General features: G+C 44.1%; 1 protein-coding gene and 1 long non-coding RNA gene across 5 annotated transcripts in view; one reads left to right on the forward strand and one right to left on the reverse strand.

Moving 5' to 3' along the window:
• The first annotated feature begins 3,280 nt into the window (after window positions 1-3,280).
• The window catches only part of CA5B (carbonic anhydrase 5B), a 30,014-nt gene continuing 8,794 nt past the window's right edge, over window positions 3,281-24,500 (forward strand). Inside the window, exons 1-5 of one of the 4 annotated variants that reach the window (XM_074323948.1) lie at window positions 3,281-3,409; window positions 11,142-11,335; window positions 16,014-16,211; window positions 20,809-20,927; window positions 21,913-22,008. In XM_074323948.1, coding sequence (XP_074180049.1) covers window positions 11,194-11,335; window positions 16,014-16,211; window positions 20,809-20,927; window positions 21,913-22,008 — 555 coding nt within the window. In that variant the 5' untranslated portion in view covers window positions 3,281-3,409; window positions 11,142-11,193. Of the gene's footprint in view, window positions 3,410-3,534; window positions 3,677-8,626; window positions 9,440-11,141; window positions 11,336-16,013; window positions 16,212-20,808; window positions 20,928-21,912; window positions 22,009-24,500 lie in introns of those variants that run through there. The other 3 variants (XM_074323947.1, XM_074323950.1, XM_074323949.1) reach the window with 3 other exon arrangements.
• Window positions 11,342-14,293, reverse strand: LOC141569694 (uncharacterized). Its single transcript, XR_012493446.1, has 3 exons — window positions 13,929-14,293; window positions 13,052-13,216; window positions 11,342-12,788 (listed from the first exon to the last, which is right to left on the reverse strand). It is a non-coding gene; the product is annotated as an uncharacterized LOC141569694 (long non-coding RNA).

The raw sequence follows: 24,500 nt of genomic DNA on the forward strand, positions 1-24,500 counted from the left end.
TAATAGCAATGGTTTCCACGGACAGGAATGGTGTGTAATTCCTTATGAGACTTATTTCCCACTTAGCTCACATCATTTTATAAGGAATCAGGATTTCTCTTGGTACTAAAAGTCAAGAAAAACTGTACTCAATCAAACAAAAGCCCTAGCTTTTATATCTTATGAACACTGGAAGACCTTAAAATGATTGTCATTCTCTCTTATGATGAGCACTCAGAAGCTTACAGTCAAATCTCTGGCCACCTTTAACAAGGACAATTTCCTCTGCAGTCACAAGAAAAAAGTTCAGGATCCAGTGGCTTGCCTATTTGTTTATTTAAGTTCCCCTTTCCTGATTCCTTCAGCTATGTATTTTATTCAGTATTGTCTGTATTTTCATAAGTTGTATGAAATCATTTGTGCAAGAAATAAGCTATTGCTAACTACATAAAAATTAACACACTAACTTACACAGTCTGTATTTGGTCTCATTTCCTGTTTGTTTGTTTTTTGTTGTTTGTTTTTAAGGCAAGAAATGAATGACATTTGAAACATTTTGCATAAATGAAGCAGAATTCTCAGGGTCAGAGTGAGCCTAATGAAAGCCTTCTGTTGGAAAGTGGTTCTTTTCTCTGTGTTCCTTCTAGTACAACATTTGTGAATGTTCCCACTGTCTTCAAGGCAGAAATGGAAGGGAGGGTGGGAAGGGAAGAGAAGGGAATTAATATATGATCCTAAAATCTTTAGTGCTGGTTATGAAGAATTATATGTAGCCAATCGTGCTACTATGGAGGGAAAAAGTGTAGCTCTCTACATGAGTTAAAGGGGCATACATTCAATAAAGATCTGTTGAGAATTTATTGTGTAAGGGGTTGTAGTAAGTATAAAAATGGCCTCCTATGTTTTCTGCCCAAAGATATTCTTACTAATCAGATCAGGAAGACTTGTGGTTACTGTCAAATGACAGAACTAAAACAATGTAGTAACGAGTTTGATGTCCTTTATTCAAGGGAAAACAACCCGTGGACTGGGCAGTCCAGTCGTCGTCCTGCAGCGCTCTTCCCGAGGGATTTTGGGCAGGAGGGAGTTTTATAGAATATTAGAGGAGGCAAGGTGGAAACAGGGCGGGATGGGCTAGGAGGTCGGGGTTTTTCTTGTAAGGCTAGCAGGCCCTGCTTTCTAGGGTGAGGTGAGCCAGCTAAAGCTGCGTGGGAGGACTGTGATTGGTGGTTAGGTTTCCTGGACAAGTGTGTCCTGTAGGTGCAGGCTGCGTCAGGTTTAGGTTTGTGATGCGGGCCGGGCCACTGGCGTGGCCCCCATTTTATGAGTCCTTATACACAAATCAACTTTATCATTACCAAATCCTTTTCCATCTATCAACCCCATTAACATTCCTTCCTTTCTTGTCATTTTTTTGTTGTATCAAAACTCAAGTTGGGGCAACTTCAGGCTGTAAGCTCCTGTGGCTTGTCTTATTTGTCACTGAAATATAGTACCTGAAATATGGATGAATGAATGAGTGACTGAATGGCTAATGGAGAGAGTCCTTCCCTCAGAAGTGCTTGTTCAGAGATTTCTGGACAGGGAAGAAAGCTGGTTATGACCTCTTCAATTTTTTTTTCTTCTGGACCCAAAGTTGTAAACAGAACAAGTATAGCATGGGTACTAGACTTATCTGGGTGATCACTTCCTAAATTATATAAATGTCTAATTACTATGTTGTACACCTGAAACTAAATAATATTGTAGGTCAACTGTACTGTAATTGAAAAATAAAAAATATATATTTTGAAAAACATCTGTGGCCCACCTTAAACAACTGTTTTAGATCTGATGGCCTGTATACTTACGTGCTAATCTGAACATTGGCTGCATTATTCTCCATCCATTAAGTCCCCCTTTCCCTGGCTCCTTCAACTATTTATTTTATCTAGTAATGTCTGTATTTTAGTAAGCTGCCTCCAATCGTTTATGGAAGAAGGTGAGGTAGAACTAACTACAAAAATCAACTCTAATTTATGTAGGCTGTATTTGGATCAATTTTTGTGGTTAATTTTCCAGGCAGAATTATGACAGTTGAAACATTTTATAAATGAGGTGAGGTTCTCAGGGTCAGGATGTTCTATTGAAGCTTGTTCTTTTCTTTGTTCCTTCTAGCACAACTTTTTTTTTTTCCCAGTATAATTCGCTTTTTAATGAGAACAAAGTGTATAAATGATAGAACGCCACCACCATGTAGCGCAACATTTTGAATGTTCCCACTGTCTTCAAGGCTGAAATTGAATGGAGGGTGAGAAGAAAAAGTAACTAAATATGGTATCATAAAATTTTTGTTGTGGGCATATGAAGAAATAACAGTAGCATATCTTACTGCTAGGAAGGGAAAGTGTTATCTTTCTACACATGTGAAAAGGGTAAATATTCAATGAAGATTTATTGAGAATTTATTATGTAAAGAAGTGTACTAAGTCCTATAAATGTTGTTTCCTATGTTTGCTACCCAAAAATATTCCTACTAATGAAATCAAGAAGACCTGTGGGTACCAAATCCTTTTCCACTTTTCCCTTGCCACATCTTTAATGTTCTTGTCATTTCTTGTCACATCTGAACTCAAGTTGGGTTAACTTCAAACTGTAAGCTCGTTGAGACTTGTCAAGGGAGCCTGTACTAAAAAAATAAGTATGATTTGAATGGATGAATCAGAGATTTCTGTACAGGGGTGGAAAGGCTGGTTATAACCTCTTCCCATTTTTCTTGTGGACCCAGAGTTGTAAATGGAGAGAGTAAGGCTAGCAGAGTCATCTCTGAGCGCATGCAAGGCTGCAACCAGAGTTTCAATCTAAATGTGTTGCCTCGCCAGGCCCTAGACTGCAAGAGTTCACTGAATGCCTAGGAAAGTTCATCTGCAGGAGACGTCAGGAAATACGGGAGTTTTGTTCACGCCACTCATCTGCCTAAACTTGATGGTCGGCTGAGGGACTAGAAGGAACATCGGTACACAGTTCGAGTTCAGAGGACGTGAAAACTGACTCGAAGAAACTCGGGTAATGTGGACATGAAAACTAGCAGGAAGGAACACAGTTGCCTGATCCGTGCAGCGTTGCGTTTCCCTACTGAGCAACCTGCTCTCAGTATATCGGCTTGATGTTTGGAAATGGGAAAAACCCTAGGAAAGTCATTTTTTTAGACTAGGCTCTTAAGCCTGCAGTCTGATTTCACCCGACAAAATTACGCCAGCGCTCAGTTCCCGGGCGGGGGAGGGTTTCTCTAGAGACAAGTTGGGGGGCCGCCCACAAGACAGCGAATTCCTGCGACCAAGTCCCGCTCGAGAAAGGGAGGGCAAGGGGCTTGGCCCTGCAGGAGGGGCGGAGCCCGAGGGGCGCGCGGGGACGTCCACAAGGTGGAAGAACGGGCCCTGGCGGAGCTCAGGTGCGTGGCCCGCTGAGAGGGGCGTGGCTGTGGCGGGAGGCGAGTGGCCAGGCCTAGGAGCAGAGAGGGGCACTGTCTGGAGTGGCGTGATCAGGGCAGCAATTAAGGACGTGGAGGGGGAGTGATCATACATATGGGGCGTGGCCTAGAGGGGAGGTGCGTGGCCCGTGGGACGTGACGGGGGCGTGGCTATGATGGCTAAGCTTGCGAGCCGCGGTTCGGGAGTGGAGCCAGCCGCAAGGTTCGTGCTGTTGCGAAAACACTCAGGTAAGGGCGGGCGGCCGAGTGGAATGGGGGCTACCATAGGGGCTGGCCGACTCCGGGAGGGCCAGGACCCTCCTCACACAACCCCGCCCCGCTGCTGTCGGAGCCGCGACAGCTGTTTGCGAGTATTGCTGGGGTCCCGGCGGGGCGTCCCATGGTCTGGGAGGTTGGTAGGGCATCGCCCTTCCCCTGCTCCCGCAGCCCTCTTATTCTATGGGAGTCACCAACCAGATGGCTGCACTTTATGGTTATTTGCACTTAACAGGAAAACAGCTGCCCCGGGGGATTTGTGCGGGGAGTGAGGGCTTTTCCTTAGGAGGGAGTGTTGCCAGGGCTGGTTGGATGCGAGTAACTCTAGAAAGTCTAACGTGCTGTGTAATAGCTGGAGCCGGTTAAGGGCTTAACATCTGAGATTGCAGTTCCACGAGCCGAGGCGCCGCAAGCGGGACTGACTTGGGTAGGCGTTGTATTTCTTCCCTCCCTTCCCTCCAGGGCTGGAGGAGTCACAGCCACCCCGAAGGCAAGGGATGAGCACCACAGTTCTGTCTGGGGGACAAATCTCAGCCTTCTCCGCTCAGAAATTCCTTCTGGCCGTTTTGTTTTGTTCCCCGCCCCAGAATTGGAGGAAAACCTCCCAAATACAAACATTGACGGCTGTGAGTCTTTGTGGCATTCAGTGTTCAATGCTACTGCCTTGAGGTTGGTGGCAACTCGTTGACTTTCATGTAAGTCCTTCCCTCCCGTGTTTTTTAACTGGGAAAGTTTGAGAGGTACACGAAGTTAATGTGTGCACCTTAATATGGATAGAATTTGTTCTCTCCCAGCCACTGAAAACCACGTTGCTTTCTGCTTCCCCTACTTCTTTTACTGATAATCGGCCATCTTCACTCTGCTATTAAAAGCCTTGCTGGAATATGCAGAGTAGCCAGATTTCTCTGGTGAGGGAAGCTGCCCCAGACCCTACCCGTGACCTGCCTCTGCACATCCATCAGAAGAGCGGTCACTGTTATCGGGTATGGTGGAGAGGGAAAACCTTTCAGCTATCTAGGGCCTTCCTCCTTTACTCAGGTAATTTTACATCAGTACCAGGACTGAAATTCAGCAAAAGGCCAAGAGCAGCAGGCACCATTCTCTGTACTGTTCATACCTTCCTGGAGCCAGGTGAAAGGCTGTGAAGGCTCACAGTTGGAACGCAATAAAGATTGAGTGAATTGTGAGTGATTGAATGAGCATGAATATTGCGGAAATCTGATGGAAGGGAGATAATGCATTTCATCTCATGGGCCGCCCGGGGGCAGTTAGTTGCAGCACATGAAGCAGTTACTAGAAATGTATTTTGAAACTTTTGGCAACCCCAGATTAGAAACATACTCAGAAAAAAAAGTGGGTGAGAGGAAGAAGATGAGCTTTCCCAGTGAAGACATGGAAACAACTTCTAATTTAAATCAAGAGAATTGCAAGATCCTGGCTTTCTTTCTATATCAGGAGGTGAGAAAATGGGTCAATCTGATAAGAATCAAGGAATTTTTGTCAGTTGTAGTAACCTTTAGTAGGTGATTTTTTCTGTCTTTTTTGCATAAGTATAAATGGCTTGATTAGGCTGAGTTCAAATTGTCACTTAATAAGTACATGATTTATGAATGACTCTTTCAAGGCTTTCAGAATCTGTTTTCACACATTTCTAAGTCTGCCAAACAGCAGATAAGACGAGTTAGTAAAATCCAAGGACATACATACATAGTGACAGCAAAGGCGTGTAGTACAGAAAACTTAGCCTTCCTGGACCTCATCCAGCCCATGGTTCTGTAAAAATTAAACAACTACTTCAAAATTGAGTCAAGCTGTCATTCCAAAGGAACTGCCTTGCATGTCTTATTCAAACCTGTGGAATGTTAAAACTGGGCTGATAACCTTTGGACTGGGCCTAAAACAGCACTGTATCCCAAACTGCTTCCAAACATAATAGGAAAGGAGACATGACTACTTGACTGCAAATGAAAGACATTCTTTAAATTAGCATCACTATGTTAGCTTAGCTGCATCTATAGAAATTCCTTCCTTAGCTTATTAACACCCATAGAAATGCCTTCTATTCCTGTGCTTATCCCCCTTCCCTTTTTCCTTAAAAACCCCTTGCATTCACCTCCTAATCTGAACACTAATTGGGCTTCTGCCTGAGTCAGTGCTGCCTGAATAGCTATTATTCTGAATCACAAATAAATGCTTGTTGCCTTTCACTTTTCAGCCTTTTATTTTTAGGTTAACATTCCCAGCAGTTCCAGCTTTAAGGATAGACTTAAGAAAGAACAGATTATCTGTGAAATCCGATAATGTATGGTAGTAGTACATCTTTATGTATTATGTTTGATAACTATACATTATTTCTGGTTTCCGAAGCTTGGGTATATGGGGTCCTGAGAAAGTTTCAATAACCACCTCTCAATAAATTATAACATTTTAATGTAACAGAGGGCATTGGCTTTAGGCTTGAGTATAACCTCATATATTGTTACAGGTATTGTAGCCTAGCATTAGCCAAATTGAGTTTCTGTTTATTTGGATTTTCCTGGAACCCTTCTCACCCCTGACCTTCCAGGCTCCTTCCTTAATAGCCTTTGACTGTTCCTTCTTCATCTCTTGGCCTCCTAATGACTCCATGTTGTCAGTCTCCCTCAACACACCTATTACTCCTGGGGGAGGGGTTTCCATCTCTCTCTAGCCTCATGACCCCTGCCTGCACCAGAGCTGTATTGCCAACTCCCCTCCTAGACCTTTCCTCTCAGCTGTCCCTTGCAGCTCAAATCCACTATGGAAGTGGAGGAAGAGTGCCATCTTTCCCTTCCCACCTGCTCCGTGTGCGGGTTTCCATTTCTCTGTTCAGGGATTCATTTTCTCATTCTACCACCAGCATCGTCCATCTGTAACACCACGAGGCCTTCCTCAACGACTTCCCTTTTCTCTCCTCCAGTTCAGTGCAAACCCATGTTTTGTTTTGTTTTGTTTTGTTTTACCAAAATGGTGATCTCTTCAATACCAGATACCTTGTCCATCTCTACTGCTACTGCCCGGTTCGGTGCTTCATTTTCTCCACTTGGATTGTGGGAATTTCATTTGAGATTCCACATGCCCAAATCTGAGTACTGATTTCCCACCCAAAACCTGTCCCACACACTGTTGTCCTCATGTCAGTTCATGGCAACTTTGTTCTTCCAGTTGCTTCGGCCACGAATCTTCCAGGCATCCTGGACGCCCTTTTTGTGCGTCCTACTGGCTGTATTTCCAAGGTACAGCCAACACCCAAGCACTTCTCACCACCACCACTGCGACGTCCTTACTTCCGGCCCCTGGATTATCCTGAATGTTCTCCCTGCTTCCTTCCTGCCTCCCATCCTACTCCATTTCCAGTGGGGCACCCGAATGATCTTGTAGAAATACAAATCGGGTTTTGTCCCTCCTCTGCTCTAAAACTGCATTGTGTCCCCATTTCTCTTCGAGCAGTGGTTCCCAATTAGAGGTGATCCCCCTTCTCCAAAGGACATCTGCAATGTCTGGAGATGCTTTTGGTTGTCACTGTTGGAGGGAGGGTGCCACTGGCATCTAGTGGCTAGAGCCCAGGGACACTGCTAAACCTCCTACAGCGCACAGGACAGCCCCTAAACCACAGTTGTCTGATCAGAAATGTCAACAATGCCGAGGGTGAGAAATCTCAGTTAAAGAAAGAACCTTTACAGGGGCCTAGAAATCTTATTTCGCATCCAGTACCTCTCGACCTCGTCTCCTGCTGCCGTCTTCCTGGTTCCGTCCACGCCTGCCATATTGGCTTCGTTGCCCCTTGTATGTGCTGCACACACTCCCACCTCACAGCCTGTGCACAGCAGTTAATTCCCGCTGCCAGGAGCACCCTTCCCCTGATAGCCATCGATCGCATTCCTTTACCTCCTTCAAGTCTTTGCTCAAATTTCACCTTCTCAATAAGACCTCCCCCCTGAGCAATTTATTTAAAAATCCAAGCCGCCCTTCTCAGTGGACTCCAAATTCATCTTCTCCTGTTCTGCTTTCCACTGACATATTTTAATGTAATTGTCTCTACAACTGTCTTAGTTATTAAATTCTCATTTGTTGTCTGTCTCCCGTGACTAGAATGTGCGTTCCACGAGGGCAGAGACTTTGCTTGGTTCCCCAGTGAACCTAGAAATGTGTCTGGCATGTATGAAATGCCCTGGAGGTCAGTGCCAGCCTCCCTGTGCCAGCTCAGCCTCCTCGGGGCTTTCCTGCTGGCTCTGGAGCTGGGTGGTGACGGGCCTCACACTCTCACACTGGCCCCTTGAGTCGGTCAGGAGCATGCCTGCTCATCTGCACCGCTCCCTTCCTGGTCAGGCCTGCCGTTGGCCTTGTCTTATCACCACCTCCTCTTTGAAGGACAAACCAGCGCGTCCCTTCTGTTGAGTATACATTGTAGTTGGCACTGTGTCCCCGGGAATTACTAAGTCTCTTTTTTTATCTAGATTGTACGCAAGAAAGGACTCCTTTTCCACATATTTGCCCACCTCCCCCTGACGCTGAGACTGATTACTGAATAAACCCAGGTTCTGCTTTTGCAACTTCTGTTGTCCTCTCTGGCCTTGGCTCCTAGGCCCCCCCCCCCCCCCCAATGTCCTCATCAGGCTGACATTACTGCTGTGCATCGCTCTGCCTTTGCCACTCCTGTTAAAATTGTCTCTCTCCTACGACACATGGTCCGATTCACCACCTCTTGATACTTAGAGCCTCTGCCCCATGTTCTCATTAAGTCAGGGCTGTCAATACGTCTGGCTTTGATGAAGCATTTGTTTAATTATGTGAAATGAAATAAGGAAGACGCAGGAGAAATACATGATTCCACTTATACGAAGTGTGTACAATAGGCAAATGCATAGAGACAGAATGTAGAATAGAGGTTACTAGAGTTTGGGGGTCAGGAGCAATGGGGAGTTACTGTGTCATGGGTAGAACATGTAGGGGATGATGAAAAAGTTTGGGGTATAGACAGTGGCGGTGGGTACACAAGGTTGTGAATGTATTTAACGCCACTGAATTAAACACGTAAAACTAGGTGAAAGTTATAAACATTTTGTATATTTTACCACAATAAAAAAGGTAACTAAAAATCCCAGGAATTATTTGTTTAAATAGTTATTGCTTGTACATTGCCAGCTTGTGGCAATGGGGGAAACATGACTTCCATCTTTACTCGGCACACTGCTTTGCATGAGACAGTCAGTCGCTCATTATTCAAGTCAGACAGAGAAAGAAGAACGGAATGAAGGCACATTCTGACATACCTGCTCCCTCCACAATGCATACATTAGAAACACGCACCTAAAACTATGGACAGAAGTGATTAACTTGCTTTGAGAATTTCCAACACTTTTTGGCAGGGAAAACCTACTTTAGGTGTCAGTGGCCTAAACCTCAGGTAGGGAGTTAGGCCTGCAGGTGAGAAGCCTCCGTGGGCTTCACGAACTCCCTACGTACGGTCCCCTTTCATGTGGTGACGCGAATCTCCAGTCCCCGAGGTCAGTGTGTTCACTGCTAGGTGACGTGGACAGCGGAGCACACGGCCCCGGACTGGGAGGCTGCCTCCTTGTCACACCTCACGTACAATCCGGGCACGTGGTTTGTTAATGGCTAATTCATTATAAAGCGTTCTGCCTGGAGCCCTCAGTTGTTCCTTTCAGGGTAGTAAGCGGAAGTAACTGCTTCCTGCTTTCAGTGGACACACCGCAGGTACAATTCTCCCCTTTCCTTGGGTCTGGCCTTCCCTCTAGCTCCGATCTGGCGGGGAGCACGGCAGCAGAACGGGGGAGAAGAGCTACTTCACAGCCAGTTAATCGCAGGGAAGTAGATGAAGAGGGGAGGGTGAAATCAGACCGTGTGCCTCCTTTCTCTTCCTTGCTGGGGATCCTGAGGTGCTGTTTTGTATCTTACACTCTTCTTGCAAAGATGGTGTGAATGATACGATTCAAGTGTGCCAGTGACCTGTGTTTAGTGCCCTCTCCGTTTCTGTTTTGTGCCTGTTGGCACCTGCCCTCCCCCGGCATTGCCACACTGTGGAAAGGCCTCCAGGAACCCGGAGACACACCGAGGAGGCACTAACAGCTGCTGAGAACCGGATTGGTGTGTTTCCCTTCCCCACGATGCTATTTTCTTATTCAGCAACACAAAATGGACCGTGTGAAAGAGTTCACTCAGGAGCGATAGAACGTTCACAATGTTGTTCAACTACCAACTCTATCTAGCCCCAAAACGATTACATCACCCCAAAAGAAAATCCTGTACCCATTTATCACCTAGTCCCTATCTCCCCCTCCCTGCCACCCCTGGCCACCACCAAACTGCTCTCTCTGTCTAGGTTTCCCTTTTCTAAGTATGTCGTGTGAATGTTATCCTACCATATGTGACCTTTTGTGTCTGGCTTCGTTCCCTTGGCATCGTGGTTTGTAGGGTCATCCACGTGGAGCATGGGTCGGGGCTTCCTTTTCGTGCCCTTGTTCATCTCAGCATCCCACACCCAACACAGTGCCGGGAGCAAAGGAAACAGCAGTACCTGCTGAAAGGAAAATGATGACTGGCGGAATTGTCATCCCTGTGAGACCAGGTTAGGTCCATATTCGGAGAGGTTCCTCTCTCAGATCAGGCAGACCTTTGGGGGGCCTTCAGATCTTATCGGGAGGATATGGGACCCTCCTCGTAGAAGACAAGCACTTAAAATAAAAGTGTTTCCAAAGTATTAATAACCCACACACGGGTGGTGGCGGCACGTAGGGAAAGGAGAAACTCTCAATACCGCGAACATGCCGGCAGTCACTTCATAGTTCTTGGTTCATGAAATAAGGGTCTGCATCTTTTCCATCACCAAGGAAGCCGACTCAGGTCATCAAGCAGCCATCACGTACCAGGCTCCGTGTCCCTAAGAGATGCAGCTGTGACCGAGACAGACTCAGTCGCTAACACGGGCTTAGATACTAAGGAGATGGAGTCACGAATTACATTCCTGGCGAGGGATTGACTTCATCTGTGACGAGCACCGTGACCAAGGAGAGGCCACTGGGCTCAGCAAGAGAGGAGACAGGCGAGGGAGGCTTCTAGACAATGATGGTGGATGTGATCATCAGAGGGTGGGTAGGAATGCCCCAGGCCGTGAGGCAGGGAGGGTGGGCCAGGGAAGGAGGCAGCGTCCGACGTGGAAAAACTGAAGTCCATGTGGCTTGTGTGCAGGCTGGAGCAGAAAGTGGACGGGACCGCCAGCAGATGGGTCTGTCGTCCTAGGCTGACCAGTGAGTTTGAGGAAAATGGATAAACAATTGGCTCTCCCTAGGGCCCCCCCCCCATGGCGTGTATCCATAGTCTGAATGTTGTGCTAATGAGAGGTCTCCACGTGATCGTCAGTGCCTACAGCTGACAGCTTCTCCTCCTGTCCTGCCTCTAGGTTACTGGGTTCCTGCCAGTCCTTCGGGAGCTGATCAAGGTTTCGGCCAAACATGGGGGTGATGAATGGCCTGAGGGTCATTCTTCAAGGCTCTCCATACAAATGGCTGTGGAGAAGGTTCCAGCTTCCGAGGTCTGTGCCAGCGAGGCCCTGCAGCCTCTACACCTGCACGTACAAAACCCGGAACCGAGCCCGTGAGTACACGGCTGCCTTAAAGGGCAGGAGGCTTGTTGCGGCGTAAGAATGATGCGTGTTTAGGACTTGTAGATAGGATGTCAGTGGCATTCCAGGGGGGCTATTAGGCCTTAAGACTGAGAATTAACTACTTGTTTCTCTACTTGTCCTCTGCCATCAATGCGGAAAGTTCTTTTCCCCAGCTTTCCTCACATAATTGCAATACAACGTGTGAGTAAGTCTGAGGTGTACAAAGTGGCGATTTAATCCACATATATACTGTCAAATGATTAGGCACAGTTAGGCTTAGAAAGGCCTTTCCTTGAACAGTTGTAACATGTTAAAATGATGTCACGCAGAAATAGCCCAAGGAAGATGTCCCCGTTCCAAGGACTTTGGAACCTGTTGTTTATGTTTCTTGTTAGCTGTCGTGTCTTCACTGAGGTTGATCCAGAGTGCGAACGATTTCTGTGCATGGTAACTTTCTGGAAGTTGCATATTCATGTTTGCAAGCAGCTCAGAAGAGTAGCCTCACACTCTGGCATCTTCCTTCCTGAGTTACAAATGGCGGTTACTTCTAGCTGGCCAGCTGGCCCAGTGTGTGTTCTGCTGTGGACACAGCACATCAAGTGAGCAGCAGATGCTTTTCCGGGACCCTCTCGCCTCATCCCGCTGCTGAAATCTGAGTTACCATCCATGTGTCCCCCGGGCAGCACTGCTGGCATAGGGTGGGTCCTTCTGTGTTGTGGGGGCTGTCTGTGCACTGTAGGATGTTGGATGGCATCCTTAAATGTCCCCGACATTCCTGAGTGTCCCCTGAGGGACGAAGTAGACCTGGTAAAGAAGCCGGCGTGCTAGGAGAGGGTAATGTGTGTGTGCTGGTGGAGAGGTGTCTCATGAAAGTCTAAGTATATTTTACACGTTTTCCACGTTTCGTCTTGAATTAACACAGGTTTTAAATATTGGCTTTCTTCAAAACCCTTGGTTTTTTAACCTTTCCTCCTCAGGGCTTATGCTCTTTGACCCCACATGCACCTAAGAAAAGGAATTCATTAGTAATGCTAATGTAGCCAGCCCACTACCTTGAAACTGCTTCATAAATGCATGTGTATTGAGAGTCTATTTTGTTTCCTGCAACACTGACTGTTCTCCTGAGCCTGAGCCGCTCTGGTTGCTGGGCGTGGCTTCCTACCAGGCGGCCTGCATCCTCCCCACACTGGCTCATTCTCACCACTGGCACTTTGCGGTCTAAGGCTTCAAGTGGAAAACAATTGTCACATTTATCTGGTTACCAAATTTCACTTTTTTTAACAGAGAGTTGAAAGGTAAGGTCTAAAATCCAGTATGCTCGTACCTTTGGGATCGTGTTGCTGCTTTTATGCCGGCAAAAAGCACAAAAACTGGTGGTGGCTTAGGGATGTGGGGGCCTCCTTGGAGGAATTTTCCACGTCAGATGTTCTTGTTTGTAAGTCACTAAGAAAAACATGAAAAAAAAGGGGAAGAAAAGAAAAACATGGCAGTCACCATTTGATTTTGTTTTGAGCTTTTTACACCATCCGTCCCTGTTCTCACCCGGGAGGATATTACGTTCCCTGCTGCCCTGCCTGGGTCACTGAGCACGTCTTGTTCTGATATCGTGGTATAAAGTCAGTAGTCATTGTTTCCGGGAGCTCAGGAGCCCAGAAGGCCGAGTGTTCACTTGTGACCAAGAATGACCCAAGAGTGTTGAGGCTTACAGAAGATAACTGGCAAGTTCTTCGCTGCGCCTGCCACCCTGCGAGTCTCCCTGTTGGCAGCTGCTTCTGGTACTGAGAGCGTTGTCACCACCGTCCCCTCGGGCTCGGCGCCTCTCTCCCGTGTCTCAGTCTGATCATTTTTAGGATTGGGTGAAGCAGAATAAGCTGTAAACGAAGGGAGAGGATATGGCACATTCAGGAAGCAGTATTTCACAGAGCTTAGGCTCCCTGAGTTACCGTCGCTCCCCACCCTCCCCCAAGTAAACCCTGGCTCTCAACTCAGATTGCTGTTTGCTGCTATCTCAACTAGCAGACAGTAAATATTGGCAGTCCTTGCCATGAGGACTGGTAAGATCAAATAAAGATAAAAGCCTTGCACCTATTACCCAAGATGGAAATAAAATCAGTTTCACTTAGTGTATTGTCTAGTGCAATTTAGCCTGATTGTCACATAAGAAACTTGAGGCATGAGATATTGGACCATGAGAACATACATTGAATGATGTTAATCTTTTTTTTTTTTTTTTTTTTTAAGATTATATTGGGGAAGGGGAACAGGACTTTATTGGGGAACAGTGTGTACTTCCAGGACTTTTTTCCAAGTCAAGTTGTTGTCATTTCAGTCTTAGTTGTGGAGGGCGCAGCTCAGCTCCAGGTCCAGTTGCCGTTGTTAGTTGCAGGAGGCACAGCCCACCATCCCCTGCGGGAGTATATAAATTTATTAAAATTTTATGGCCAGGGGTGGCCGGTTTGCTCAGTTGGTTAGAACGTGGTGCTAATAACACCAGGGTTGCCCGTTGGATCCCTACATTGGCCCCTGTGAGCTGCGCCCCCCCCCTTAAAAAAAAAGTTTACGGCCACATGTGGCAGCACTTACACAGTGGAAATGTGCGTCGTCAGAGGACGTTCTGTTTCACGGGACTGGTCTACATTATAACTGAATCGAGTTAGAAAGTTCTTGTGTTGTTTCTCCCATTAATTGTGAAGAGCACAAATAAAGCCTGGACACATAGGACAGTAAGTCCTCACTTAATGTCATCGATAAGTTCTTGGAAACTGACTAGCCAGTTTCAGCATAGGCTACCTGACACGGACGAGAGTTAAGTTAGTATGGCATCTCTCTGTGCATCAAAGCGCCTGTGGTAAAATTGCTTTCCTTAGGTCCTTTTGCTTCAAGTCACAGTTTCTGAGAACCTATCTACTACGTTCAGTGTAAGTGCTGTATTGAAAAGCTTGTTCGCAATGTCTTCTTCACAAAGAATTCTGTGAATCCGCAGACAATAGCCCAGGACACCCAGACTGTGTTGTCTTTCAAATGGTCCTGAGAAACAGGGGACTGGTGAAGAGCCGCTTGGCAACCTAGTTAGGGCCTCGGGTATCTGCAGGCACGAGGCGCTAAGAAATAGCAGTGACCTGACCGCCAGGAAACGGGGGCTTGGTCTCCGTGCTGATGACCGCGCGTGTGTCTGTGGTTACCGGCTCAGCACCAAAGTGCCTTCTTCAGTCCTGATGCTCTAAGGAGGCGATGCGTGATTCTGTGCTCATCCTCAGCAAGGTCACCTGGGGGGTCCCTGTGTGTCCATGCAGTCACTGCGCTCTACTAGGATCGTCTTCTGTTAGGTGAGCAAATAGCACATCTCAACATGAAGGATAGTCCAGGGCAAGGCTCAGGAGTTGAAGCTCGTAAGCGCATGGAGTAGCTGTCCAGCAGATGAATGATTTCAGCCACAAAAGCGAGCCATACAAGCAATTCTATATTTTCTAATAACCACATTTTGAAAAGAACAAATAATATGTCAGTTACATCTCAGTGAAGGTGTGGGGAAACAGTAAATTTTGTTCATTTGTGGCATTCTAATATAGCAGATATATATAGGTGAAATATATAGGTGTAATTAATTTTACTAATATATTTTGTTTAACCCAATATATCCAAAATATTATCACTTTAAAATGAGATGAATGTAAGAATTATAAATGAAATATTTTACATTCTTTGTTTTATTCTAAATCTTTTAGGGTCCCTAGGTGTTTTACATTTACAGCACATCTCAGTTTAAACTAGTCACACTGGGTGAGTGGGTTCCATGTCAGACAGTGCAGGTACAGAGAGGTGACAGCAAATGAAGGGATACTTAGTGGAATGTGGGGTTGTCAGGGAATGGGCTTGAGGTGATCTTGAGAACCTGGTAAGATTTTAAGAAATGAGAAAGAAGCAGATTTGATCATGTGAATGCAGGAAGTGTTCTGTAGGAAACCTGCTTGCCTCGTTCGAGAGACTATGGGTGTGAGGTAAGGGTAGAGAGCGTTAGTGTCAACTTACTCGGTTTTCTTTATCAGTAAAATAAGCATTAAGTGCCTCCTTTGTGCATGGTACCAAGTTCAGCCCTATGCCTGTAGAAAAAGTATAGGACTCAGGTCCTAAGGACTTGGAGATAACACAGGCCCTTTGAGCAGATGAAGCAAATACACATTACATGAGGTAGGAGGCATGGGTCTGTGCTAAATGGTGTGAGAGTGAGTGCAGTGTGACTTCAGCAGAAGGAAAGGTCAGAGTGGTTGGAGTTCTAGAGATTTGTTCATCTTCCTCTTCCTGGTACAGAGAGGGAGACACCTTACAAATGGAGAGTTCCCTTATAAATGTAACTTTCTTACAAAAAGGTAACTTCTACTCAGTTTTCAGAGCTTCTCATGTTTCAGTTGTTTCTTAAAAATAATCAGCCTAAAATAATCCTTATGCCAAAGTTTGATGAGACAGCCGAGGCTGCCTCTCTGCAAGGGGCTGTCTGCCCTGCCGGTGTCCATGTGCTCTGCTTTAGTCAGTCCATGCAGCCCCTAAGCAGACAAGCCCTGACAATTCTTGTTTTTATTAGTCTCGACAGGCTCTCCACAAATGGAACTGCCTGCTGTGTGATTCCAGATAGGGGACCCCCGATAACAGTCCCAATGTGCTTTCTCATAGTACACCCACTCTGGGAGCGTGTGGACCTGGTCCCCGGGGGCGAGCGCCAGTCGCCCATCAACATCCGGTGGAGGGACAGTGTCTTCGATCCTGACTTAAAGCCGCTCACCATCTCTTATGACCCAACCACTTGCCTCCACGTCTGGAATAACGGGTACTCTTTCCTCGTGGAATTTGAAGATTCTACAGATAAATCAGGTGAGAGCCGGACTGGGAGTCTCATCTGGAGTTAAAGGGACGGTTTCAGGTCGGCACAGGCCACATCACACTGCCTCCATGGGAACATGGACCTCTTGTTAGCAATAATGGGACTCATTGGACTTACTTTTTCATTGTATGAAAACAGTCCCTTCTAGTTTTTATGCACTTTTTTTCTACTAGTAGGTAGTACTTTTTATTAATAAATATACATATCTTAAGTAGAGATTCATAATTGATATAGAAGATAGGGTGTGACATTAAAGCTTTGTCCAAAATTTATTTTGTATGTGTTTATGAATATGTACTAATTTTCTCTGCTTGATGAGTTTACAAGACAGTTTTATATTAAATGGTAATGCTGTTGAATCAGATTTCATGATCAGATTTTAATACCTTTGAAATGAGGTGAAAGAATACTCTTGGGGTTAATCTTAACTAGTGAAGACTTGTTATATATTAGAAAAATGGAAACTCACGTTCTATTAATTTTGTTAATTAAACAATGTCACCTAGTTTAAAAGGAACACAATTTAAAAGAGATTTTAAAATCGAAGTATTATATTGCTTTTGAATCTTCCCTTTTTTTCCAGCTTACCCAGATATAAACTAATCTGAATGATTTCAAAGTTTACCTGAAACGTTTAGTGTCTATTGAAAACAGAATGTGATTAATTCTATGCAGGTTTCTTTTTTCTTTTTTTTTTCAAGCCAAATTTGAAGGTATCAAATAGTCCTAATTAGCTTAGGATAATTATTATTTGAAATAATGTCTCTTAAGGCTTAAGGAGAGGTTATCACCCAGTGACAATTTTGCCACCTCTTTCTTCCCAGGGACTGGGGACACTTGGTAATGTCCATAGCCATTTTTGCTTGTCACAACTGGAAGGTGGTGGTGTAACTGACATCTAGTGGGTCGAGGCCAGGACTGTTGCTGGAGAGCCTACAACATACAGGATAGCAGCGCTTATGAACAATTATCCAGCCTCAAATATCAATAGAGCTGAGATTGAGAAACCCTGATCTGAGGGAAATTAATTTCCTCTCATGAATATAAGGAAATGAGTCCATGAAAATGTTCATGAATGAAGTGAAAGTGTGACTTAAAGCATAAATAGAAGTGTTCATTCCTGAATTTATCCTGGCTCTAGGACTCTCAACTGTATCTTGCTTTTCCCTACATTTTCTTAGTGATGCTCCGATCCTTAGACATGGCCCTCTGGCCCAACTGCAAACAGACTGATCCTCCCTTGGGGTTCATCTCTCTCTGCTTCTCTTCCCTCTGACATACTTCTCTGCTGTGATTCAGGAAGTATTCAAGTCTGTGCTTAAGGGCTTCGGTGTCTGTATGGTGTCCCCCATTTTTTATTTCTCCTCCATGGTATTATTACACAGCCCCCAAACACTGAACATCTTATTTACATTTCTCAATCTAAGAAGAAATTACTCTTTTTTTCTTCCAGATTCATTGGTACCTTTCTTAATTTTTCTAAAATCCTAGAGTATGCTCCTTTCTCAACCAGAAGCGTATAATACTGCGTTTTGAATAAGGAGTCCAAAAATGTTGAAAACAGCATGCTAAAGTCCTGTGGTCCAGATGACCATCTTGCACTATGGTGAGCTCTACTGTCCCCTTAGAGCTCTGCCATTACTCCTGCCAGACATAGACTAATGGGCAGACCCAATCTATAGAACACCAGCTCTCATACGTTCACTCTGGATACATAGCGATCCTCTCAATTAATTAGTCTCAATCCCAGCTAGGTCCTTGGTAACCTTTCTTTTCTTTTGAGGATCCTAAATGATGGTCAGCCTTCTAAGGACCTTGACATTCTAGAGATTGTTGCCAATATAGTATTGCTTCATTGAGTTACAAACCATAGGAAGTTGTTTAATGGGTTTCTGAATCAAGTGAGTTAATCCCAAGATCATTCAAGGAAAATAGCTTTTTGTGGTTTTTTTTAGTCATGTTTTCTCTTTTAAATTGAACTATAGATTCTGTAATTCTTATCCACCCATTTGCATGGGCAATCTCATATGGAAAACAAATGACCAACATTTTCCTCATAATAGCTCTTTAGATACCTTCAAACACAACTCACTAAATCATTGCTTGATCTTACCCTTCCCTAGGTGAGTCAGTCTCACACTCCTTTTACAAAATATGTAATAAAAATTGTAGAAAAGTACTAATTCCCCACTTTTTTGTCAGGAAGGACCAAAATAGATAATCCCTTTTCATTCTGCTTTGACAACTATTGTCTTTAAGATATCATTAATCTTTAATAAGTACCTAACTCTGTCTCTCTCTCTCCGCATTTCAGTGACTGCCTCCTATCTCCTGCTTATTCTTCACTTCTATTTCTCCGTGCTGTTGCAAAATAATCAATAACGTTAAAAGAGGAAGAATGAATGAATGAATATAAAAAAATAAAGAAAAAGTAAAAGAAAGCAAAGACATCCTAGAAAGGAAGAGAGGCAAGAAGCAACTCTAATTCTAGAAAAGAAAGGATCTAATAAATATGAATGTCTATAAGTTTCCCCCAGAAAAGTAGGAAATGCTGCTACCGTGTGCTTTACAAAGAACTGGGGATAAAGTGTGCAAGGAAAGGAATGGGAGAAAGTATGTGACAGACACAAAACACACCAAACCTTATAGGATGCGCAAAAGCAGTGCTTAGAGGGACATTTCTAGGTGAAAATGCCTATATTGGAGAAGAAGAAATTTCTCAAATCAATAATCTAGCCATCTACCTTAAGAAACTAGAAAACTAGAAAGCAAACTAAGCCCAAAGCAAACAGAAAGAAGGTCATGATAAAGAGCAGAAGTCAATGAAATCAAAAGTTGGTTCTTTGAAAAGATCAACAAAATTGACAAATCTTTAGCTAGGTAAAGCAAGGGAAAAAAATAATAGAAGACAAATTACTAAAATCAGGAATGAGAGAGGGGACATCATGACCAGCCTTATAGAAATTAAAAAGGTAATAAGAGAAGGTATGTGAGCATCTCACACCACTGCCCTCTTCTGGGTATTGTTTTGTTATTTGGCTCCCCTGATAATGATACAATTATTGATGTTAATGAGAACATGTGAGGGATGCAAAATATTGTGGGGAAGGGCACTGATTATGCCTGGGCTGAGTCCCATGGATGATCCCTGTAAATTACCACCTCCTCTGAAATTACTCTCATCAGCAGTGTCACCAGGTGTTAAAGAGAAGGAAAGATGAGTCCCTTATTCTCCTGAGGATGCTTCCTGCCCTATCTGGCTTCACTTTATACTTTTAGGGGCATCAACAATGAACCTACTAAGAATGCTGTCATAAACATTTTAAGTACTCAATCATTTGCGTGCATAATATTCAGCGAATGATGCAATAAACACTATAGATCATTAAGATAGATGAGATGGGTGGTTTTTGTGTTGTTGTATTGGTTTAACTGAGGACAGACATTAACAGGGTCAGATTAGATGGAAGAAATGAGGAACTAATATGCCTTCGCAAATTCAAACAAACAAACAAAAAAATCAGAACCACCCAACGCCTGAGGAAGAGTGACTTTAAAAACTCATATCTAGAACATTATGTTAAGTGAAATAAGTCAGACTGAGAAAGACAAATACCATATGATATCACTTACATGTGGAATCTAAAGAAAAGAATAAATGAATGAACTAATCAGAGACAGTTTTGGAAACATGGAGGAAAAACTGAGGGTTGCTAGAGGGGCGGGGGGGTGGGGATAAGGGGAAGGTGAGAAGTTTAGAAAATAGTCGGTAACCACAAGATGGCCACGGGGTTTTGAAAATTAATTTGGGGAACATACAGAGGGATAGTGGATGGGGGAGGGGGGTTCACACAGTGTGAGGGATATAAATGATAAACGTCTAAGTTTTGCTTTGTCTTGTGCACCTGAAACTAATAAAAAACAAACAAACAAACAAAAAAAACTCATATCTTATACTGTCATGTTTTGATTTCACTAGTTCCAAAAAATCTCTAGTCTAAACAAAAGCTATTTGTTATCCAACACAGTGAAGCCAGTGGTGAAGTGTGTGCATGACTTACATTGTTCACTCTGTCCAAAGGGAGATGGGTGATCACTATTAACTTGCAAATTTCCTATTCCATTTCAATGACAGGGGAAGAAAAAAAACACTAGCATCTTCAGAAACTAAAAAGCTAAGTATCAGTGCATAAACGAGAAAGAGAATATCTTTTGTCCCCATATTTCAGTTTTATGAGATTGGATTAGATAAATATGCTGAGAGAAATTTGTATTTTGCTGTACCCACAAAACTGAGGTCAGTAAATATAGAATATAAAAATAAGTCAAGAATTCGCCTTTAATAATTACATGTAGCTTGGAGTGTAATTAAATCTCAGTGTCATTAAGAGTGCAGGTCACCACCCCCCCGCCTTACATATGTATATTAACTATGTGGAAATCAGGTTTATAAACACTTGTATATAATACAGTGTGCTCCATTAAAGACAGTTCATGTAGAAAGTCCACCCACAGATTTGGCCTTTCCCCTCCAATCCTCTACAGCGTGAAAAATGATTCCCTTAATTGTTGGATATGCCATTTCAGTGATCAAGGGAGGACCCTTGGAACATATCTACCGATTGAAGCAGTTCCATTTTCACTGGGGGGCCATTGATGCCTGGGGCTCCGAGCATACTGTGGACAGCAAAAGTTACCCAGCAGAGGTATGTTGAGAAACTTGGGAACAGTGACAACTGTGGAGAAGTGGGGATAGTTCTGAGTTTCTGGTTCTAAGAAATTATCAGGAAGAATCAGGTGATTCATATAAATCTAAATAGCTTTCAGGGGTGTATTAGATTATTCCCAGTTATTACATGTAAAATAATAACTGCCCTCAAATAACACAGCAGAAATGAACCTTAAGATTCCAAAATGGAATTCTTTCAGAATTCTAAGCTAGGCTCAAATCATAGCCTAAAGTACAAACCCAGGCAACAGTGCAGAGCCACCAGGTCCAATTAAGCCAAGTGAGAGATGGTAGGAACCTAAATGAAGGCTGCAGCAATAGAAATGGAGAAAAAGCAAGCTTTAACAAGCGTTTCTGAAATAAAAGCAATAAGACGTGAGGCAGGGTCCTCTTCAGGAGAGGAGAGGAAGGTAACCATGACCTTGAGGGTCTCACTTGGAAGGCTGGGTGAATGATGGAAGAGGAATGATTTGTAGGGAAATATAGGGAGCATATAAGCAAATAAAATTTCTTCTTAGGTTTCCCCTAATTTACTTTTAAATGTTACCTTAAAAAGAAACACATTTTAAGTGGTTCTTCCTCAAAGAAATGTGTCTTCAAATCCTGTCTAATTCCCATAGGGAGAATCTGTTTCTCCCAAGATAAATGTCTTGTTTCATGCAAATCGGAATAGGGATGGGAAAATGTTGCTCCCTCACTGCAATGTGACTTGCTTTGCTATATATATTTTATTTTTTTCCCCAAATAAATCTCTATTCCAAAGTAATATTTATTGCTGCTGCTGCATACATTTCTTCTTGTTCTTTATTTCTATCTCATTTTGCACCAGATTGTCATATGCTTTTCCAAGTGGCTTCATTTTGGGTGTGGAAACATTAAAAAGTCATATGTTGAATAAGGCTGTCTGTTTTGGAGTGATCGTATGTGGTCATGTGTCAAACCATCTTTTAATGGTATTTCAGCTGCACCTGGTGCATTGGAATGCAGTCAAATTTGAAAACTTTGAGGACGCAGCACTGGAAGAAAATGGTTTGGCAGTAATAGGAGTATTTTTAAAGGTAAAGAATAATCTTACCAATTTTAAATGTGTAGTCTTCTAGGATGAAAAGATACAACATTGCAATATTAAGTTTTAAGAATATTGGGGTAAAAATAAACAATAGTTAAAATACAAGATTGTTATGAATATATTTCAAATGGCATAAAAAAGCACAGTCCATTCCGGTCAAGATGGCAGAGTAGTTAAACACTGTGCTCGCCTCCTTGCACAACCACATCAAAATTACAACTAAACTACAGAACGACCATCATTGAGAATCGCCTGAAGTCTAGCTGAACAGAAGTCTTCCAACTAAGGACCTACAGAAAAAACCACCTAAAGACTAGCAGGAGGGGCAGAGACATGAAACGGGCTGGTCCCACACCCACGTGTGGCCGTTAAAAATTGGGAGGGACATCTTGGCTACAGAGGTCCCTCCTGAGGAATCCCAACCCCACACCAGGCTCCCCAACTCAGGATTCTAGTGCCAGGGAGAGAAGTCCCCACAACTTCTGGCTGTGAAAATCAGCGGAGATTGTGGCTGAGTGAGACGAAGGGCTGCTGGAATCCCAGGCATTCTTCTTGAAGGGCCCACGCATGGACTTGCTGATGGACTCACTTGCTCTGAGTGCCAATGCTGAGCCATCAGCTTGAAAGGTACCAGGGACATACTGGGAGGAACTGAATTGTCTGGCTTCAGAGTGAGGGATGGAGGGGCAGCTTTCTTCCAGACAGAAGTACTGGCAGGCTCTGTTCTTTTATTGAGTCCTACCCACACCCAGTGTGCAGACATAGTCAGGTGCCATATCTTAGTCTCCATCAACCTAGCTAACACCGTTCAACCAGCCCTGGTGATTTTCTGAGACCCTGCTTCACCTAACTTGCGGGCCCACCCAAGCCACTTCCAGTGGCCTTTCCATACAAACTACCTGTCTTGGCTCATGCTGTGGGTTTTTAAAAAATCTCTCAAAAGTCCACAAACCCCAAATAAGCAGCATTTGGCCTTGGCTTGCCCTGTAGCTCTTGCTGAGCAGCCCCGAGCTGGCATGAGCAGCAGCCAGCTTTGGTTCGCAGCTGAGCTTCCCAGGCACCTCCAAGCCCAGCACAAGTGGTAACCATCTGCAGATCACTTCATAGCTCATACCAAGTGGCCCCAAGCAGAACACAGGCACTGGCTGACCTTGGCCTGCACCAGAGCCCCTCCCAAGAGGCTCCAGAACCAACACCCCCAGTGGCCAGCTTCAGATCACACCAGAGCACCACCCAACCACCTCCACAAATGACACACCCAAAGGGTAGACTCAGCAGGCTCCAGAGCCCTGCTAAAGTGAATCCTGCTCCATAGGCTTAGCCCCTGCACAAGAGCCCCTCCATTGTAGTTATGGTCAGTCCTCACAACCAATCAGCCCAAGGGTCAATCCCTCCCATTGACGTATAAACAACAACCAATGCTCAACTACTACAGGAGGGCACACACAACCCACACAAGGGATACATCTGCAGCACCCGGCTCAGGTGACCAGGGAAATTGAGCCACTAGGCCCCACAGGACACCTACTACATAAGGCCACTCTACCAAGACCAGAAGATGTAACAGCTCTGATACACAGAAACAAAAATGGAGGCAACCAAAATGAGGAGACAAATGTCCCAAATGAAAGAACACAGCAAAGCTCCAGGAAAAGAACTAAACAAAATGGAGACAAGCAATCTACCAGATGCAGAGTTCAAAACACTGGTTATAAGGAATCCCATTGATCTCAGTGCGGGGTATTGGTTGCATGGATGAAAAAGATGGGATTAAAAAGTACAAATTGGTGGTTACAAAATAGTCATGGGGATGTAAATACAGCATAGGGAATATAGTCAATAATATTGTAATAACTATGCATGGTGTCAGATGGGTACTAGACTTACTGGGGTCGTCACATCCTATGTTATATAAATGCCTAATCACTATATTGTACACCTGAAACTAACATAATATTGTATGCCAACTGTAATTGAAATACAAAGTTAGGAAAATAAAAATTAAAAAGAAAAATGCACAATCCAGTAGAGTACTCAAAGGCCACATGTAGCAATTCCGTACTTGAAATGTGGCCACTTTGACTGGAACAATTTTAATTTTAATCAGTTTAAATTTCAATTTAAGATCTGTTACTTAAATGGAATAGGGGTACCTTTCCCTGCAGGCACTCTGAACAGGTCAGCAAACAGCCTGCTCCTTTGTTCTATGAGGTGTGACAATTAAGTTGGTGAACTTGTTGCAATGATGTTGCTAACCTTTTTTGCTATCAGAGGGATTATTCATTATGAATTTGTACCAATTGGACAAACAGTTAACCAAGTTTACTATTTGGAAGTGCTGAAAAGGCTGTGTGAAAAAGTTAGACAACCTGAACTTTCCACCAACAATTCATGGCTCTTGCATCACAACAATGCACCAGCTCACACGACACTGTCTGTGAGGGAGTTTTTAGCCAGTAAACAAATAACTGTATTGGAACA

The sequence above is a fragment of the Rhinolophus sinicus genome, chromosome X (genome assembly GCF_036562045.2).
Source record: "Rhinolophus sinicus isolate RSC01 chromosome X, ASM3656204v1, whole genome shotgun sequence".
In the NCBI taxonomy this organism is placed as follows: Eukaryota; Metazoa; Chordata; class Mammalia; order Chiroptera; family Rhinolophidae; genus Rhinolophus; species Rhinolophus sinicus.